A 15,193-nucleotide genomic window follows, 5' to 3' on the forward strand; every position below is an offset into this window, starting at 1 on the left:
TTTCTGGCACCCATTTGCCTGCTTAGTGGGCTCATGGACAAGGTGCATGATAGCAGGAATATATATTTTTCAGGGAGTCACTAAGGCTAATCCACTTAATTTGCCAAATGCCAAGATCCCAATATAAATGCTGAGCAAGTAATATGGCACCATCTCCTGGGAGAACCAGCAAGCCACCTGGTAGCAGGTTCATTACCTTTCTATCATGGCTAGAATGACAATTTGCTCTCAGTGGACTAGAGACTTATTTTAAATATGGATTTGCTTTTTCTTTTGTTTTTCTTTTTCTGAGACAGCGTCTTGCTCTGTTGTCCAGGCTGGAATGCAGTGGCACAATCTCAGCTCACTGCAACTTTTGCCTCCCGGGCTCAAGCGACTCTCCTGCCTCAGCCTCCCGAGTAGCTGGAATTACAGGCATGCGCCTCCACACCCGGCTGATTTTTGTATTTTTAGTAGAGAGAGGATTTCTCCATGTTGGCCAGGATGGTCTCGGATTCCTGACCTCAAGTGATCTGCCCGCCTTGGGCTTCCAAAGTGCTAGGATGGCAGGCATGAGCCACCACGCCTGGCCTAGATTTGCTTTTTCTGTCCATAATGCTTTTGCCAGGACCACCATCTGTGCACTTACCAAATTCCTTATTTCTTGTCATGATATGTAACTCAGATCTAGACTTGTAGTAATAATAAAAAAAAACCCCGAAACATTGCTTCTGACCAAGAAAATCATTCTACAGTAAGAAAAGTGAAACAATGGCTCATATAATCATATGATTCATTGGTTCTACCATATATCCTGTCATGCAGAAAAACCAATCTGGAAAAAAAAAACAAAACAGTGAAATTACCTATGGAAGACTTAGCTATGATGCTGGCCGGGTGACAACACTTCATAGGTTTGAGGTGCTGTCTTACAAGATGATGTATAAACTTTTAACTGTGATTGATACATGATATTATTTCTCCCCTAGCCAGAATACATGAAAAGGGACCAAGAGATGAAATTGGGAGTGGCTTCTTATGCCAATACCCATTAGCAAAATGTGTGCTATTGTATTACTGGTAGTTAACTTTATAATTTTTTCTGTTTTAATTTTTAAAATTTTCATTTCTTATTTTATTCAGAGCAGAAGACCATGATGTTTTAATTTAAGAAATGAGGTCTTGCTATGTTGCCCAGTCTGGAATACAGGGGCTATTCACAGGTACAATCATAGCATAGTGAGCCTTGAACTTCTGGCCACAAGCAATCCTTCTGCCTCAGCCTCCTAAGCAGCTAGTACTACAGGCACATGCTTAATTATAAGTTCCTGGCTTCTAATTAAGCTTTTTCTTTTTTCACTTGAGGTCTCATTCTGTCACTCAGGCTACAGTGCAGTGACATAAACATAGCTCACTGAAGCCTTGACCTCCTGGGCTCAAGCAATCCTCCCACCTCAGCCTCCCAAGTAGCTAGAGCTGCAGGTGCACACCATCAGGCCCAGCTAATTAAAAAAAATTTTTTTTTGTAGAGACAGGGCCTTGCTATGCTGCCTAGGCCGGTCTCAAACTCCTGAGCTCAAGCAGTCCTCCCACCTCAGCCTCCTAAATCATTGGGATTACAGTTGTGAGCCACCACATCTGGCCTATAATTAAGTTTTAATGTTATAGTATATCTATACATGTGGATTGAGGCTGAAGTAAATGAACATCACCCCAAAATAATCATAGATACTGATTGGACTTTGAGTATTCTTTATTTTTATGCAGACAGTGTGTCTTTATATGACTTATAGTGCATCATATTAAGTGGAAGCATGATATTCTTCTTGTCGTTTAGAAGTTAAGCCACAAGGTAAAAGCATTTGTATGGATGCTGAGTATCCAAAGTGGACTGTGCTAGAACTCAACATGACTCCACTCTTATAAGGTTTCCCCTGGGCCATGAGCTTGGAAGCCTGAAAACTGCATTTTCCAGACTCCCCTGCTAGCAGGGATCAAGTGTAGTTTCTGCAGATGAGAGGAACTTGCACACAATTTGGAAAGCATAAGGGAAGGAAAAGTAATTTTTCTTGTGTTACTGTGGTATAATACATACATATTTTGATCTTTGTCCTATTTCCTGGCACGCTGCTCCTAAAACTCTTTGCATCTCTGAAGTGGTAAGTGTCTTTTTGTAAACTAATGAGAAGACTGATGGCAGGGGGTGGGGAGACTCTTGGGTAGCCTCAGGATTTGGGCAGGTTGCCAGGGGTATCACTATATGATTAGAGAGTTGGAACTTTCAGCCTCACCCAGAATTCCCAGGAAGGGAGAGGGACTAAAGGTTGAGTTAATCACTAACAGTGAATGATTTAACCAATCATGCCTACATAATGAAGGCTTCATAAACCCCCAAAAGGACAGGGTTTAGAGAGCTTCTAGGTTGCTGCATATGTGGAGGTCCTGGGAGGGTGGTGTGATCAGAGGTCACGGAAGCTCCACATCCCTTTCCACATGCCTTGCCCTATGTATCTCTTCCATCTGGCTGTTCCTGAGTTGTATTTTTTTATAATCAGCCAGTAATCCAGTAAGTAAACTGTTTTCCTAAATTCTGTGAGCCATCCTAGCAAAAGATCAAACCCAAGGAGAGGGTTGTGGGTACCTCTGATTTATAGCTGGTTGGTCAGAAGCATAAGCAAAAACCTGGACTTGCAATTGGCCTCTCGAATGGGGGCAGTATGATAGGACTGAGACCTTAACTCATGGGATCTGATGCTATCTTCAGGTAGATAGTGTCAGATTGACTTACATTTTTGTACATCCAGTTGGTGTCCACAGAGAATTGGAGAATTTCTTAGCATGGGGAAAAACTCACATAACTGGTGTCAGAAGTTGTATTTGGCCATTTTTGCATTGCTATAAAGGAATACCTGAGACTGGGTAATTTATAGAGAAAAGAAGTATAATTGGCTCATGGTTCTGCAGGATACAGAAAGCATGGTGCCAGCATCTGCTCAGCTTCTGGTGAGGGCCTCAGGAAGCTCACAATCATGATGGTAGGTGAAGTGGGAGCAGACATGTCATATGGTGAGAGGAGCAAGAGAATGGGGAGAGGTGTCACATTATTTATTTATTTATTTATTTATTTATATTTTAAATTTTATTTATTTATTTTTTGAGACAGGGTCTGGCTCTGTTGTCTAAGCTGGAGTGCAATGGCATGATCTCAGGTCACTGCAAATTCCGCCTCCCAGGTTCAAGCCATCTTCCCCACCTCAGCCTCCTGAATAGCTGAGACTACAGGTGCATGCCACCACACCCAGCTAATTTTTGTATTTTTTTGCACAGATGGATTTCTCCATGTTGCCAAGGCTGGTCTCAAACTCCTGAGCTCAAGTGATCCACTCACCTTGGCCTCCCAAACTGCTGGGATTACAGGCATGAGCTACCATGCCTGGCTACATACTTTTAAACAACCAGATCTCATGAAGAGCACACTCACTATCAGGAGGACAGCACTAAGCCATTCATGATGGATGCACTCCAATGACCCAAACACCTCCCCTCAGACCCAACCTCCAACAATGGGGATTACATTTCAACATGAGATTTGGAGGCGACAAAGATCCAAACTGTATAATTCCACCCATGACCCCTCAAATTGCATGCCTTTCTCACACTACAAAATACAATCATCCCCTACCAATAGTTCCCGAAAGTCTTAACTCATTGACCATCAAGTCCAAAGTCCTAAGTCTCTTCTGAGACTTATCTCCTTCCACTTATGAGCCTGTAAAAATCAAAATAAGTCATTCAATCCCAAGACACAATGGTAGTACAGGCTTTAGGTAAACATCACAATTCCAAAAGGGAAAAATTAGCCAAACAAAAGAGTCAGGCCAGGCATGGTGGCTCAAGCCTGTAATCCTAGCACTTTGGGAGGCCAAGACGGACGGATCACGAGGTCAGGAGATTGAGACCATCCTGGCTAATATGGTGAAACCCCGTCTCTACTAAAAAATACAAAAAACTAGCTGGGTGAGATGGCGGGCGCCTGTAGTCCCAGCCACTCAGGAGGCTGAGGCAGGAGAATGGGGTAAACCCGGGAGGCGGAGCTTGCAGTGAGCTGAGATCCGGCCACTGCACTCCAGCCCGGGCTACAGAGTGAGACTCTGTCTCAAAAAAAAAAAAAAAAAAAGGCCGGGCGCGGTGGCTCAAGCCTGTAATCCCAGCACTTTGGGAGGCCGAGACGGGCGGATCACGAGGTCAGAAGATCAAGACCATCCTGGCTAACATGGTGAAACCCCGTCTCTACTAAAAATACAAAAAACTAGCCGGGCGACGTGGCGGGCGCCTGTAGTCCCAGCTACTCGGGAGGCTGAGGCAGGAGAATGGCATGAACCCGGGAGGCGGAGCTTGCAGTGAGCTGAGATCCGGCCACTGCACTCCAGCCTGGGCGGCAGAGCGAGACTCCGTCTCAAAAAAAAAAAAAAAAAAAAAAAAAGAGTCAATAGGCCCCATACAAGTCTAAATCTCAGCAAGGCAGTCATTAAATCTTAAAGCTCCAAAATACTCTCCCTTGACTCCATGTCCCACATCCAGGGCACAATGGTGCAATGGGTAGGCTCCCAAGGCCTTCAGTAGCTCTTCTCCTGTGGCTCTGCAGGCCGCAGCCCTTGCGGCTGATCTCACTGGTTGGAGTTCGGTGTCTGAGGCTTTCCCAGGTACAGGGTGCAAGCTGCCTGTGGAGCTACCATTCTGGGGTCTGGAGGGCAGTGGCCCACTTCTTATAGCTCCAATAGGCAGTGCCCCAGTGGGGACTCTGTGTGGGGACCCCAACCCCACGTTTCCCCTCAGCATTGTCCTATTAGAACTTCTCTGTGAGGGCTCTGCCCCTGTGGCAGGGTTCTGCCTGGGCACCCAGGCTTTCTCACACATCATCTGAAATCTATGTGGGAGCTGCCAAGCCTCCTTCACTCTTGCAATCTGTGTGCCCACAGGTTTAATACCACATGGAAGGCACCAAGGCTTATGGCTTGCATCCTCTGGACAGGCAGCCTTAGCTGTATCTGGGGTCCTTTGAGCCACAACTGAGCTGTAGTACCCTGCTGGGATTCTTTCTCTGCCACATGGCCAGGCTGCAAATTTGCTGAATTTTAATACTCTCTGCTTCCCTTTTGAATATAAGTTCTAACTTTAAGTCATTCCTTTCCTCCCATATCTGATGATAGGTTGTTACAAGGAGTCAGGCCACATCTTGAATGCTTTGCTGTTTAGAAATTTCTTCTGCCAGAGACCCTAACTTACCACTCTTAAGTTCAAACTTCCACAGATCCTTGGTATATGAACACAATGCAGGATTTCTTTGCTAGGGTATAACATGAGTGATGTTTATTCCAGTTCCCAATAACTTCCTCATTTCCATCTGAGACCTCACTAGGCTGGCCTTTACTGTCTGTATTTCTATCAGTGTTTTGGTCACAACCATTTAACCAGTCTCTAAGAAGCTACAAATTTTCATCCTCTTTTTTTTTTTTTTTTTGAGAAAGGGTCTTGCTGTGTCACCCAGGCTGTAGTGTAGGGGCATGATCATGGCTCACTGCAACCCCGACCTCCCAGCTCAAGTGATCTTCCCACCTCAGCCTCCTGAGTAGCTGGTACTACAGGTCCGTGCCACCATGTCTGGCTAATTTGTTATTTTTTTGTTGAGACAAGGTCTCACTATGTTGCTCAGGCTGGTCTCGAATTCCTGGCCTCAAGCAAGCGCTGGGGCTCCTGGTCCTCCTGTCTTCTACTGAGCCCTCCAAACTCTTCCATTCTCTGCCTGTTACCCAGTTCCAAAGTTGCTTCCACATTTTCAGGTATCTTTTTCAGCAATGCTCCGCTTCTTGGTACCAATTTTCTGCGTCAAGCTGTTCTTGCACTGCTATAAACAAATACCTGAGACTGAGTAATTTATCAAGAAAAGAAGTTTAATTGGCTTACAGATATGCAGACTATACAGGAAGCATGGTATTGCCATCTGCTCAGCTTCTGGTGAGGGCCTCAGGAAGCTAACAATCATGGCGGTAGGTGAAATGGGAGCAGACATGTCACATGGTGACAGTGGGAGCAAGAGAGAGCAGAGAGGTGCCACACACTTTTAAACATCTAGATCTCACAATAAGTCATTATCGTGAGGACAGCATCAAGTCATTTATGAGGGAGCCACCCCCATGACCAAACCACCTCCCCCCAAGCCCCACCTCCAATGATGGGGATTACATTTCAGCATGAGATTTGGGGAGGAGAATCATCCAAACTATATCAGAAGTGAAGTATTGAGAGTGGTACGAGTACAGAAAGAAGAAACAGGTTTATTTGCCTTTCCCCTCAACAGTTCTCTAGCACTAGCAGATGGATAAAAGGGCAGACAACAGATGAGACATTTGTAGGAGCTTCAGGAGAGTTCCTGCAAATTCTCCACTTTGACGCTGCAGGAGATGATTTCTCTGTGATTTCTGAATTTCTGGATTTATTGAAAGCTAGCAGCAGTCCTTTCTGACTCTACTCTCCCCTGGTCCCTTCCATCTGTTTTGTAAGCTCTTATTCCCTGTGTTAAATCTCTTCTTGCTTGAAATACCTAGAGTAGATTCTACTTTCCTGACTGAACCCTGACTAAACAATTTAGTAAAGTGCTAGGCACTCAATAATAATTAGCTGTGACTAATGGGAATAGGAAAACTGAGAAGCATGTCTATTTACTTTCTTACCTCATCATATTTTCTTTTCTCATTTTCCAGTTGTTTAAGTAGGGCCTCTTGTTGCTGAATTCTGGATTGTTGCTGAGAACAGGTCATTTCCAGTAGATTTTCTTTATCTTGTAAGGTTCTCACTTGCCTGTGTAACTCATCTACGTTCTGATATAGGAGTTTCCTGAGGGCAATTAATGTACATTAAATCACACTATGAATTGCAAATGAAATTCAGACCTAAAATTTTATGGCATCACAAGGGATTTTTTTTTTTTTTGGTTCAATGAAGTAGGGTATGTGTCTATAAGCTAAAGGGACCAACACAGGGAACCTCTTTTGTGACAGAAGCTTTCCTTAGTTCTCTCACTCACTCATCAAAATGACCCTACGAGGAAAAAGTAATTGTCCTTATTTCAGAGATGAGGAAGTTGTGGTACAGAGAACAGTTAAGACAAGGTAGAGGTAGGGCTTGAATCCTGAATCCCATATTCTTTCTTCCTTACTGCTTTACGAGTGGAGCCCTTCATCTTCTGGGTTCAAGGTAATGTTAGTTAAAAGCACTATTGATACTAATAAGCACACATTAACACTGCTATAAATGAATCATAAATGAACCTGCATTTTATGAGAAAAATTACCATTTTCCAAAAGAGGGCAAAGGAACTCTGAGAATTTTACCCCAAATATGGTACCCTGGTATACTAAATATTTTGAATGAAAGGCCCTTAGAGATCAGCAGATGCTAGAAGAGGCTTTTCCCTTATCTGCATGAAGACTGGACTTACCAAGGAGAAGAATTATACCCATCGCCTCCCTGAAATTGCATTATTTATGGATCTTCAGAAAAGAAGATTGAGGACTAAAACAACTCCTCCACAGACCTTTTCACAAGAAAACGACTATCTCTTAAACTCATTCAAATTCCCAGGAGAATAATTTATGAATTAATTTTTGTCTTCAGGGTCCCTTCATTCTCCCTAATGAGTTACTGTCCCTTGGAATTATCTACATTCCTCATCTCCCTCTGCCCTGGAAACGGGTATATAAGCTTCTGCAAACACTCAGCTATTGGGTCACCACACTTGATTTTCCCCACCCCACGTTAATAAAATTGTGTTTGCTTTTTCTCCTATTAATCTGCCTTTTGTCAGTTGGCTTTTCAGAAAACCTTCAGAAGGGGAGGGGACATTTTCCCTTCACCCCTACAAGGGCCATTAACACTTTGCTTATTCAGTCTCATTATGAAACTGGCCCAACTGTCCCATAGAAATTATATTTATAGTTTTTTGAACAAATGTAGAAATGTACCCTCCCAGTCTTAAAACTTGAAATTTATATCTGAGTTCCTCCCTCAGGAGACTGACCCTCAGGCAAGAAACTAAAATTCACCAGATCATAGCATCCAGAAAATGAGATGCCTCATTCCTTATGATTGGTTCCTTACCCCTCACTAATTCCTGTTTTACATTGCTTCCCTGCTATAACCCCCCAAATTTTAGTTGGTCAGGTAGATAGATTTGAGACTGATCTCCCATTCTCCTCAACTGTGTGGCACCCTAATAAAGCCTTCTTCCCTGGCAATACTCATTGCACTTCCCTGGCAATACTCATTGCACTAAGCAATGGGACCTAGACCAAATCCTTGGCATTTCAGTAATAGAGTACAGTTTGTGGAAAGAGTTTTCTGAGGATTTCAGACCAAGGTTCTCTGGACTTAGGAGATTCATCTCGAAGACTGTGATGATGATAATGAAATAGTACTGGTGGGCAAAAGTCTCACCTGCATGCTAGGGCAGTAAAATACTGACATTAGACAAATAAGTTTGCTTTCTCTAACTTCAGTATTCTGATAAATCAACAGGTTATTGGGGGATGATTATATTTGAGACATGGGCTCACATCTCTCCACCTCTAGTTCTTCTCCTTATGTTTCTTGGATATAAGTGCAGACTCTCCAAGGACTGCTATAGCTAATTTTCTACCATTCACATCTACTTCTACAGCAATATCCTCTCTTTCATCTCTCCTTCATCTAATTAACTGTATACCTGCTATTATGGCCTACTTCTTTTTGGTTACACTCTCAATTTCCAAACTAAGAGAGAAGCCTTGGAACTAAAAGAGAAGTTTTGATCCACTGAAACTAAAAACACTTGAGTTATTGGCAGTAAAATTTGAAAGCTGAAAACTCGAATTGGAAAGTAGGAAGTTGGCTGGACATGGTGGCTCACACCTATAATCCCAGCACTTTGAGAGGCCAAGGTGGGAGGATTGCTTGAGCCCCAAAGTTCAAGAGCAGCCTGGGCAACATAGTGAGAACTTGTCTCTATAAAAATTTTTTTTAAAAAATTAGACAGGCATGGTGGCATGCGCCTGTAGTCCCAGCTGCTCTGGAGGCTGAGGTGGGAGAAGTGCTTGAGCCTGGGAGGTCAAGGCTGCAGTGAACTTTGATCACACAACTGCACTGCAGCCTGGGTGATAGAGTGAGACCCCCATCTCTACAAAAAGAAAAAAAGCAAAGTAGGAAGTCAAAATTAAAAGAGAAACTCATGAATATGCGAGAAGTTAATTGATACAGAGTTTGAAAAATAAAAGACTAACAAACCAGGTCTGCCAATGAATAAAATTAAGAAATTGGTGTATGGATAAGACTCCCTGCATTCTCTGTAGCCTGAGCCTCTTTTAGTAGTCAGAGTGTTCTTTCTAAATTGCAAACTAATCATACAACTTCCTCTGCTCAAAATCCTATAGTGGCTCCCCATTACTCTTATTTTTATATATATTTTTCCTGTTCTTTGATTCAGGAACCCCATTACTCTTAAGGTAAACTCCAAACTGTTCACCACGGCTTGATAGGTTCTGCATGAGAAATGGGCACTGTGGCTCACAAGAGCTGGGCACTGTGGCTCATGAGGATCTGTGGCACTATGGCTCACACCTCCCAACACTGTGGGAGTCTAAGGCTGGAGGATCACCTGAGGCCAGGAGTTCTAAAACAACCTGAGCAACATAAGGAGATCCCTAATTTTTCTTTTTAATTAGCTGGGCATGTTGGGCATGCCTATAGTCCTAGCTACTGAGTAGGTGGAGGCAGGAGGATTACCTGAGCTCAGGAGTTCAGGGCTGCAGTGAGTCATGATTGTGCCACTGTATTCCAGCCTGGGCAACAGAGCAAGATCCCTGACTCTAAACAAACAAACAAACAAAAAACCTAAGGTTTCTGCATGAGCTAGGCCTACCTCACCTTCCTCATCTCATTTTCTCACCACTGTCCCTAACCTTATTTTCTTTCAGCCAATGAACTTTTTCACTTCCTCAAAGTCATCCTCCACACTACTCTCTATTTAGCTTCTTGATACCAACTACTTCATTCTCAGCTTAAATCACTTTCTTTGAGGAAGTCTTTCTTAAGTTCCCTCACTCCATAGGTATCCGTGTTATGTACTATCATGGTAACCTAAACCTCCTTTAGCATAACTTACCACACTTCATCATACTTCATTGCAGTTGCAAAGTCTTATGTATAAAGTTATTTATGATAGCTTTATAATAGCAAAAAAGCCTAAAAGATATAAGTATTACATAAAGTATGATATATCTATGTAGCAGAATGTCACACAACTGTTTAAACTGATATTATGAAACCATAAATCAATAAGAAAAAGAGAGATGGAAAATTCCAAATATTTGGGATAAACAACACACTTCTAAATAATACATGAGTCAAGGAGGAGGTCTCAATAAATTAAAAATATTTTAAACTAAATGAAAATGAAATACAACTTACAAAATTTATAGGATACAACATAGCAGAAAACTTGTAGTATTACATGCATATATTATAAAGGAAGAAAAATCTAAAATCAGTAATCTAAGCTTTCACCTTAGGAAACTAGAGAAACAAGAACATTATAAGCCTAAAGCAAATAAATAGTAAAAATGAGAGTATTAGTCAATGGGATTGAAAACAATAAACAATAGAGAAAAATAAATGAAACCAAAAGTTTGTTCTTTGAAAAGATGAATAAAATAGATAAACCTCTAGCCTGGCTAACTAATAAATAGAGAAGACAAATATTAATAATATAAAAAATGTGGCCAGGCAAAATGGCTCACATATATAATCCTAGCACTTTGGGAGGGTGAGGCAGGAGTATCACTTGAATGCAGGAACTTGAGACCAGCCTGGGCAACACAGCAAAGCCCCATCTCTATTTTATAAATAAAACATTTTTTAAAAAAATATCAAAATGAAAGAGGGGCCACCACTGCTAACTCCATGGACATTAAAAGGATAATAAAGGAATATTATGAACAACTCTGCCTACAATATATGGACTTACAATATATGGACTGATTCTTTGAAAGACACAAACTACGAAAGCTCACACAAGAAGAAATAGATAATCCAAGTTGGCCTATATCTGTTAAAGAAATTGAATCAATCCAAACACTGCATGTTCTCACTCATAGGTGGGAACTGAGCAATGAGATCACTTGGACTCGGGAAGGGGAACATCACACACCGGGGCCTATCACGGGGTGGGGAGGGGGGAGGGATTGCACTGGGAGTTATACCTGATGTAAATGATGAGTTGATGGGTGCTGACGAGTTGATGGGTGCAGCACACCAACATGGCACAAGTATACATATGTAACAAACCTGCACGTTATGCACATGTACCCTAGAACTTAAAGTATAATTAAAAAAAAAAAATTAATTACCTTCCAAAAAATAAAGCACTAGGCCCAGATGATTTCATGGTGAATTCTACCAAACATTTAAGAAAGAAATGATACCAATTCTCTGCAATCTCTTCCAAAAAAAATTGAAGGAGAGGGGACACTTCCTAAGTAATTTTTTGAGACAAACATTACCCTAACACCAAAACCAGCTACAGATACTATGTGATAGGACAACCACAGACCAATACCTTCATGAACAGGTTCAAACTCAGTGTGGTCTGTTAAGTTCTACATGACTTAAGTCTAGCTTACCTTTCTAGCCTCATTTTCTTGCCACTTTCCTTGTCTCTAAGCATTTTGTTCTGGCCAAATGAACTTTTTTCATCTTACTGAGAAGATTGTGATGATAATGACGACATTAGTAACAACAATAACGTTCAATATTACAATAACAACAACACTTTTTTTTTTTTTTTTGAGATGGAGTCTCGCCTGTTTAGCCTGCTCTGTTGCCCGGGTTGAAGTGCAGTAGCACGACCTTGGCTCACTGCAACCTCCACCTCCGGAGTTTAAGCAATTTTCTTGCCTCAGCCTCCCAAGTAGCTGGGGTTAATACGTGTCTGCCACCATGCTTGGCTAATTTTTGTATTTTTAGTAAAGATGGGGTTTCACCATGTTGGCCAGGCTGGTCTCAAACTCCTGACCTCAAGTGATCCACCCTCCTCAGCCTCCTAACGTGCTGGGATTACAGATGTGAGCCACTGGTGCCAGGCCTAATTTCAATTAAATAAAATTAACTATTGCTTAACAAATATATATATATATATATATATTTTTTTTTTGTTGTTGAGACGGAGTCTCGCTCTGTCGCCCAGGCTGGAGTGCAGTGGCCGATCTCAGCTCACTGCAAGCTCCGCCTCCCGGTTTACGCCATTCTCCTGCCTCAGCCTCCCGAGAAGCTGGGACTACAGGCGCCCGCCACCTCGCCCTGCTAGTTTTTTTTGTATTTTTAGTAGAGACGGGGGTTTCACTGTGTTCGCCAGGATGGTCTCGATCTCCTGACCTCGTGATCCGCCCGTCTCGGCCTCCCAAAGTGCTGGGATTACAGGCTTGAGCCACGGCGCCCGGCCAACAAATATATTTTTAATAGAGTAGCTTTGTAACATTTTGACTTGTCTAGTTTCCCAGAATTCCTTCTGTGTAAGTTTCTGGTTATAGTGGGCCACAGGAGATAATATTTGTGCAAGATTTAGAGAACAGAATTGAAACATTTTGGTTTTTCCAGGTAGAAGATTGGAGCAGGCACTTTTATAGTTTGTAAACACTGCTGATATCTGCTGCTCACCTTGGCATGATGCAACAGCCAGGCCTACAACTGCTCCACCTTCCCTTGAATCCTCCTTCACTTTTCCATCTCCTGGGCCAGATGTCTATTTAGCTCCTTGATGAAGGGTGCCAGTTTCTCCTGTAGGATACCTACACTTTATCAAGGTTAGAGGCAGCAAGAACTGACATGGGTTCCAGTCCATCTTCATGGTTTCCAACTTGTTGCTCTCCCATTTTACATTCAGCTTCACTTCCTGATTGTTTGCCCTGCAGGCTTCGAGCTCTAGCATAAGGTGCAAAGATGACAGCCATATAGACTGCATAACCAGCACCCACAATTGCATAAGACCAAGTCCCTGTAATAAGGCTTTTATTAAATACATATTCCTAATGGTTCTATTTCCTGGGAGAAGTGCTTATTGTGTATCAGGATATATATTATGTCACTGAAATAGAAGAAACTGGGAAAAATCTAAATGTTCAACAATAAAGGATTTATTAAATAAATTGTGACATATCATTAAAATAATATTCTAGAAAAAAATTTAATGTCAGATAAACAGATCATAATATTTTAAATGAAAAAGTAGGTTACAATCTATTTAAATCAGGGTTACTTTCTTCTAGATTATGAAACAATATACACTATAGAGTCCCCTTTTGGTAGAAGAATTTCCCTATATATTTTATTCGCCTACACTTAGTTCAAATAGTGCACACATATTTCTTCTTAGCAAATCTTCACAAAAGATGTACAGAACTGGCATTACAATTCCCACTTTAGAGATAAGGACACTAAGCAAGAACAAACATCAAATTTATGGTGAAACTAAGGTGGAAGAATGCTGAAGTCATTGAGGCTTTAATGAGAAGTTTAAAGAGACAATAGCCCAAAGAAATCAGCAGTTTACTAATGGATAAGTCGTTTTAAGAAAGGATGAGATGATGTTGAAGATGAGGCCCACAGTGGCAGACCATCCACACCAATTTACAAGGAAAAAAATTTTTTTGTAGCCTAATTGAAGACTGATGATTAGCAGCAGAAATACTAGCCAATATCATAGATATCTCAATTGATTCAGCTTACCACAATTCTGACAGAGAAATTAAAGTTTAGCAAACTTTCCACTTGATGGGTGCCAAAACTGTTGCATTCAGATTAGCTACAGACAGGAGCAAAGCTTTCCATGGGACTTTTACACAAGTGGGATGAAGATCCTGATGCATTTCTTTGAAGAATTGTAACAGGAGAAGAAACCTGACTTTACCAACATGATACTGAAGACAAAGCACAATCAAAGAAATGGCTACCAAGAGGAGGAAGCAGTCCAGTCACAGCAAAAGTGGACCAGTCAAGAGCAGAGGTCATGCCAACAGTTTTTGTGATGCTCAAAGGATTTTGCTTATTGACTTTCTAGAAAGCCAAATGATAACCTGCTTATTATGAGAGTGTTTTGAGAAAGGTAGCCAAAGCTTTATTTTAAAAAATGCCTGGGAAAGCTTCACCAGAGTCCTTCTCTACCATGACAATGCTCCTGCTCATTCCCCTCATCAAATAAGAGCAATTTTCCAAGAGTTTTGATGGGAAATTATTAGGCATCCACCTTACAGTCCTGATTTGGCTCCTTCTGACTTCTTTTTGTTTCCCAATCTTAAAAAATATTTAAAGGGCACCCATTTCTCTTTGGTTAATAATATGTGAAAGACTGCAATGACATGGTTAAACTCCCAGGATTCTCACTCAGTTCTTTAGGGATGGACTAAATGGTGTGCATTATCACTTACAAAAGTGCCTTCACCTTGATGGAGCTTATGTTGAGAAATAAAGTTGTTTTTTGAGACAGGGTCTCATTCTGCAACCCAGTCTGGAGTGTGGTGTTTCAATTATGGCTCACTTGCAGACTCAAACTCCTGGGCTCAAGTGATCCTCCTGCCTCAGCCTCCTGAGTAGCTGGGATTACAGAAGTGCACTGTCATGCCTGGATGATTATTATTATTATTATTATTATTTTGGTAGAGATGAGGACTCACTATGTTGCTCAGGCTGGTCTCAAACTCCTGGGATCAGCATCCCAAAGTGCTGGGATTACAGGTGTGAGCCACTGCACCTGGCCAATATATTTTTTATTTTATCTTTCAATTCAGTTGTTCCACAAACTCTCTGAAGTTCCCTTGTACAAAATATCAACTTCATTGTAGTTTGAATTTTGTCAGACTACGTGTCAGAGCAAATTCCAGAGTATTTCATAGGCAAGTCAGTCAAGAATATTTACTGTTACCACTAGGTGTGTCCCAGAACCAGAAGAAATAATCTCTGCCTTTAAAAATCTCACACTCTAGGGCCAGAGGTAAACTAGAAAATAAACAATTAGAATACAGTGTGATAAGTGCAATACATCAGGAATTGTGTGTGGCTGGGTTTACTTCAGTGGGGACAGAGCAGAAATACTCTCTGATATTCTGTTAGAGTAAATTGATGTTGCTGTTAA

General features: G+C 41.6%; 1 protein-coding gene and 2 long non-coding RNA genes across 6 annotated transcripts in view; 2 read left to right on the top strand and 1 right to left on the bottom strand.

Annotated features, from left to right (window-relative positions):
* Window positions 1-15,193, top strand: part of LOC117092768 — a 126,388-nt gene that overhangs the window by 82,210 nt on the left and 28,985 nt on the right. The window lies entirely within an intron of this gene.
* The window catches only part of CCDC30 (coiled-coil domain containing 30), a 153,390-nt gene that overhangs the window by 57,848 nt on the left and 80,349 nt on the right, over window positions 1-15,193 (bottom strand). For all 4 annotated transcript variants that reach the window (XM_033226837.1, XM_033226835.1, XM_033226834.1 and 1 more), the window contains one exon: window positions 6,711-6,873. In XM_033226837.1, coding sequence (XP_033082728.1) covers window positions 6,711-6,873 — 163 coding nt within the window. The remainder of the gene's footprint in view (window positions 1-6,710; window positions 6,874-15,193) is intronic.
* LOC117092769 lies at window positions 1,054-14,658 on the top strand. The gene is made up of 3 exons (XR_004440906.1): window positions 1,054-1,218; window positions 10,262-10,267; window positions 14,606-14,658. It is a non-coding gene; the product is annotated as an uncharacterized LOC117092769 (long non-coding RNA).

The sequence above is a fragment of the Trachypithecus francoisi genome, unplaced genomic scaffold (assembly GCF_009764315.1).
Source record: "Trachypithecus francoisi isolate TF-2019V2 unplaced genomic scaffold, Tfra_2.0 Lachesis_group12, whole genome shotgun sequence".
NCBI lineage: Eukaryota > Metazoa > Chordata > Mammalia > Primates > Cercopithecidae > Trachypithecus > Trachypithecus francoisi.